This window comes from Plasmodium reichenowi, chromosome 13 (genome assembly GCF_001601855.1).
Source record: "Plasmodium reichenowi strain SY57 chromosome 13, whole genome shotgun sequence".
Taxonomy (NCBI): domain Eukaryota; phylum Apicomplexa; class Aconoidasida; order Haemosporida; family Plasmodiidae; genus Plasmodium; species Plasmodium reichenowi.
This window is the reverse complement of record NC_033658.1, coordinates 776,081-781,406: the sequence shown is the minus strand read 5'-3', so window position 1 is coordinate 781,406 and position 5,326 is coordinate 776,081. Positions and strand designations below refer to the sequence as shown.

Here is a 5,326-nt window from a genome sequence, read left to right as displayed (position 1 = left end):
ATACACATTTCATTTTTTAGTAAAAAAAAAAAAAAAAAAAATTAAATATATATTTATGTATCAATTGAAAAGGTAGAATGATTTCTTACTGTTAATTTTATTTTAATAATAAAAAAAAAAAAAAAGAAAATATATATATATATATATATTTTACGCATTATCCCAATAAAAATTATATATATATATAATATATATATATATTTTTTTTTTTTTTTGGGCCTAATATAAAGTATGCTTATATTTTATTTTTTCTCCAGAAAATTTTGTATATATGCATATTTACTTAATTCATATATATAATTATATGCATCCATAATATTCCAAATAAATGTCTCTTGTAAATGCTCAAGAAATAATTGATGGAATGCAATCCCCTGATTGTAAGATACGTCTGAGATATATAAAAGAGTTAAGAGTTTTATGTGAAATAATAGGAAATGAAAGAACAAAGAATGAATTGATTGAATTTTTATATAATCTTATAGAAGATGATTCAGAAGCATTAATTGAGATATCAAAAAATTTAAAATTTTTGATAAGTTTTATTGGTAATGTAAATAATTGTAATTATATATGTTATTTGCTGTTAAATTTTTTAATAGCTTATGAAAAAGATATACATTTGAATGCTTATGAGGCTTTCAAAATATATATAAATAAATGTGACACATTAACATTAAGGGAGATAATTTATCCAAAGATATTGGAACTAGCTAAAAACGATGGAGATAATTATCGTATTGGAATATGTAAAATAATTCCAATGATTATTGAAAAAAGTATTAAGGAAGGTCAATCAACATTTGTCAAGACATTCATTTATTTGTTTTTAGAAACATGTCAAGATGAAAGTATATTGGTAAAAAAATCTTCTTGTGATAAATTTGGAGAGTTTATATTTATATTGAAACAATATAAGGAAAGGATTGATGATTTTATGAATGTTTTAAAAATGACAGAGGGAAAAATGGACCCACATTTTTGTATACAGGAAAAAGGTAATAAAGATATAGAGAGTGAGATATATAAAAATGTGGATATACATGATGAGGAACAGAAAAGCGAAGATGATAAAAATTATAATAGACAAATTAATATAGTAGTAAATCATAAAACAAATGATAAAGAACAAAATCAATTAGAGATAGAAAGTAATAATATCATTAACATTATTCAGAATAAGAATTATGATAAAATATATAATCTTTCAAAAGATGAAAAATATACTTTAATAAAAGAAAAAGAATTTATAAATAAAATTTGGGAGAAATCACAAGAAATATATTACAAATTTTTTTCTTCAATAAATGGTTTGGATGAAGTACAAATTAGTGCAGTTAGTATATTACATGAAATATTAAATAATGATATAAATTTTGTAAAAAACATTAAAGATTTATTAACCAATATATGTAATGATGATAGTTGGAGAGTAAGAGCGGAACTCGCCAAAAATATTTATAATATATGGAAAATAATAAAGAATGAAGATTTCTCATTAATAATATTATTATTACTTAAAGATTTAGATAATCATGTACGTAGTATAATTTTAAATAATTTACATAAAATATTATTTTTATGTTCAAATATGAAAATGAATATAATGGAAGAAATATTTGATGATTTAAAAAGAGATATAGATAATAACAATAATAACAATAATAATAATAATAATAATTATAATAATAATAATGTACATTTAAGAATATCATTATGTGAATTATTATGTTCATTACCAGATATTCTAGATAAAAATCTTTTTATTGAATATATATTACCTTTATTTCTACTTTTTATAAGAATAGAAGAAACAAATTTAAAATCAGATTTATTTATATGTCTACATAAAATATCTAGACTTATATCATTTTTTGATATGAAACAAATTATTATACCATTATGTAATGAAATTATCAAAAATAAAAATTGGCGTTTAAGATATTCCATGTATTATTGTTTGAAATTTTTTGATCATTATTTTTTTTTCCAAAATAAAGAAAATATTGAATCAAAATTTTTAGATTTCTGGAATTATATATATATAGGTTCTAAAGATTTAGTATATTCCATACGTATGCAAGTAGTCGAAACATTAGAATTTTTATTAAGAAATAAAAACTTCTCTTTTTTTAAAACTGGTATTACATATTTACTCAACAACCTAAAACAATCAAATAATTATATATTTAGAATTACTTGTTTACAATATATATCCAAATTAATAATATATTTTCCACTCGAATATATACAACATAATATTTTATACATATTGGATGATTTATGTAAAGACAAAATTAGTAATATAAGATTTAATATCATAAAAACAATTTATTATATACAGACGTATGTTCAGTATGTTTTGTTAGTTATTAATAATAATAGTTATGATGAAATAATAAACAAAATTACTAATATGATCCATGACAAAAATCAAAAAAATATGGAAAATAAAGAGAACAAAGAAAATATAACAAATAAAGAGAATAAGCACAATCACACATATCCACATTTATCTAAGGATCAAAATGAAAACATTTATTATAAGGATAATTACAATAATGATAATACACAAAATAATTATGTTCCATATTTTCATTCATTAGAAAATAAATATAACTTAATCAATAATCAAAATCATGATAACAACAAATTTATAATTAACTCATGTACTACTTCATCTTTGTCTTTTTATGATAACATGAAAAACACAGATACAAATAAAAAAAGCTGTGAAATTATACTTTATTTTTTAGCGGATAAATTAAATTATTTATCACAAGATACTGACCAGGATGTTGTGTTAGCATCTACATCATTAAAAAATGAAGATTTCTCTATTTGTGTGAATGTTTTAAATATCTTCAACACGTTATGTAAGCCAATAAAATAAAAATAAAAATAAAAATATATATATATATATATTTTTTTTTTATATATATGTCTATTTATTTATATATATATTTATCTGTTTTAATTTTAATATATCTTACATATAAATACAAAGATATGTACATATACATAACATATAACTTTTTACTTATATATTTTTTTTTTTTTTTTTTTTGTTACATATTTGTCATTTTTGCTTTTTTTACCCGTATAATTTTTTCGTAAATATGAATTTTATTTTCATGAGAAAAGAGGTTTATTTATATTTAACCATATTAAATATTGTTAAAAGCACATAAAAAAAAAAAAATAATAATAAATAAGTAAATAAATAAATAAATAAATATATGTAAAAGAATAAAATAAAAAAAAAAAATTCAGCTATGTTTTAAAATGTTTGTACAACATATAAAATAAATAAATAAATAAATAAATATATATATATATATATATATATATATATATATATTTATATTTATATATATATATATTTATATTTTTCTTTTGGGTGAAGGGAATTTTTAAAAAACCTTTCACATATCTGTATAAAATAAAAAAAACATGTCCATAAAAAAATTTATGGTATTTTTATCAATTCCTTGTAAACGTCTTTACAATTTATGTAAAAACAATTTTTTTTTATTTATTCATTTAATTTTATTTTATTTTTTTTTATTTTATTTATTTTTTTTTTTTTTTTTTGTCTTATCCTTTTTATGCTTCAAACAAAGCATACAATAATACATTACAAATGTATAGAGATTGAGTACTAGGAAGTGTTTTTTGTTTAATAATATTTTTAAATATAAAGAAGTAAGGAACTAAATCTATGATATTTGTACACTGATAAACAAAATGTACATGTGCATGTATTTTCCGATCATATATTTTTCTAGATGTTATAGAAGGTGCCATTTGATAAGGAATAGAATTTAAAATATCTTTTAAAAGTAATAATATTGTTTGTTTAGCTAGTGATGTTATATCTGTTTTTTCATTTAATAGATTTACGTAATTATTTAATTTTAATAAATTATTTCGTTCTTCTTCTTCTAATTCTATACTAAGGTTAGAATTTTTATAATGTGCTAAAGAATCCTTTACATTTTTTGGTTTCTTATATGAACAGTTATTTCTTTTTTTTTTTAATGTTTTATCTGTTATTTCTTTTTCATTCTGAGGGGAATTTGGTAAATTGATAAAATTATCATCACTTTCTTTAATATCATTTTTATTATCATCTTTTTCATTCTTCATCTGGTATCTATGTGTATCATGTAATGTTACATTTTCACTAGAATTTATATCTAAGCATATATTTTTCTCTGTACAGAAATTATGTATATCTTTGTCAACGTATTCATTATTATTTATTTTATTTTTATCATGAAATTCACAATCTACTGATGTATCTATTTCATGATCAAAAGTTTTTTTTTTTTTTTCATCATCTCTTATTATATTATAATTTAGTATATTTTGTTCGCACCCGTTGTGTAGTTTTTGTTCATATTTCTTATTTATTATATCCTTTTCGTTGTTACAAATTGAAATCATATTATTATACTCATATAATTTTGGAATCATCGTCTTATCAATTTGTTTATAAGATCCATATTTGGTTTTACCAAAAATGTCTTTGTATTGTTTAGAGGTTTGATTCTTTAACATATGCATATTATAATCGGGTGATTTATTTTGTTGATATATGGATATAATTTTCTCATTATTTGTTTTATCTTCATTCCAATTTTGTATAAAATTTTGATTTATTTTTTTATATATATTTATATTATCTTTTGTACTTGAATAATAATTTTTCGAATATGTGTATTCTAAAACATTTTCAACCTTTTCTATATCATCATCTGTATACTGATTTTTTTTTATATTCTCCATTTTGTTTTGATAATTTATAATTTCATCTTTTTCATATAGATATTTGCTTACATTTGAGGACACCTCATTCGTATTAACTTCCGTTTTTTTTTTTTTTTTTTTTTTTTTTTTTTTCTCTTCATTTTCATCTTCTTCATGTTCATCTTTTTTATTACTCTCTTTTTTTTTTTTTGGTAAATCAAGTTGATGTATGATACGATTAGGTTTTCTCTTTTTGATAAAATATTTTTGAATTAGATTTAAAAGATAATCTTGTTTTTTTTCGTTAAGAAAATAATCTAGATATAATTGTTTATATTCTAAACTCAAAAAACATGCATATAAAAATCCAAATACCTTACAATCAAATTCTTTGAAATATAATATGGTATTATTTTTTTGTTCCAGAATTTGTATAATCCATTTTTTTTTTTCCTTTTCATAATATATATGTTCTTTTTCTAAACATTTTATTTTATTTTTTATATCTTTTGTAAAATTTATACCTAACATTCTATATAAATTCTTTTTGTTTTTAAAATGAATATGTCTATTC

At 19.1% G+C, this 5,326-nt stretch overlaps 2 protein-coding genes across 2 annotated transcripts in view; one reads left to right on the top strand and one right to left on the bottom strand.

Annotated features, from left to right (window-relative positions):
- Positions 1–328: 328 nt before the first annotated feature.
- PRSY57_1318700 (protein phosphatase PP2A regulatory subunit A, putative) lies at positions 329–2,893 on the top strand (the record flags this gene model as incomplete). Its single annotated transcript, XM_012909123.2, has 1 exon — positions 329–2,893. One exon carries the CDS (start codon positions 329–331, stop codon positions 2,891–2,893), a length of 2,565 nt encoding a protein of 854 aa, XP_012764577.1.
- A 713-nt stretch (positions 2,894–3,606) lies between these two features.
- Positions 3,607–5,326, bottom strand: part of PRSY57_1318600 (hypothetical protein) — a gene marked incomplete at both ends in the record, with an annotated part of 4,947 nt that continues 3,227 nt past the window's right edge. Inside the window, one exon of the mRNA XM_012909122.2 lies at positions 3,607–5,326. This exon is cut by the window's right edge and continues 3,227 nt beyond it. Coding sequence (XP_012764576.2) covers positions 3,607–5,326 — 1,720 coding nt within the window.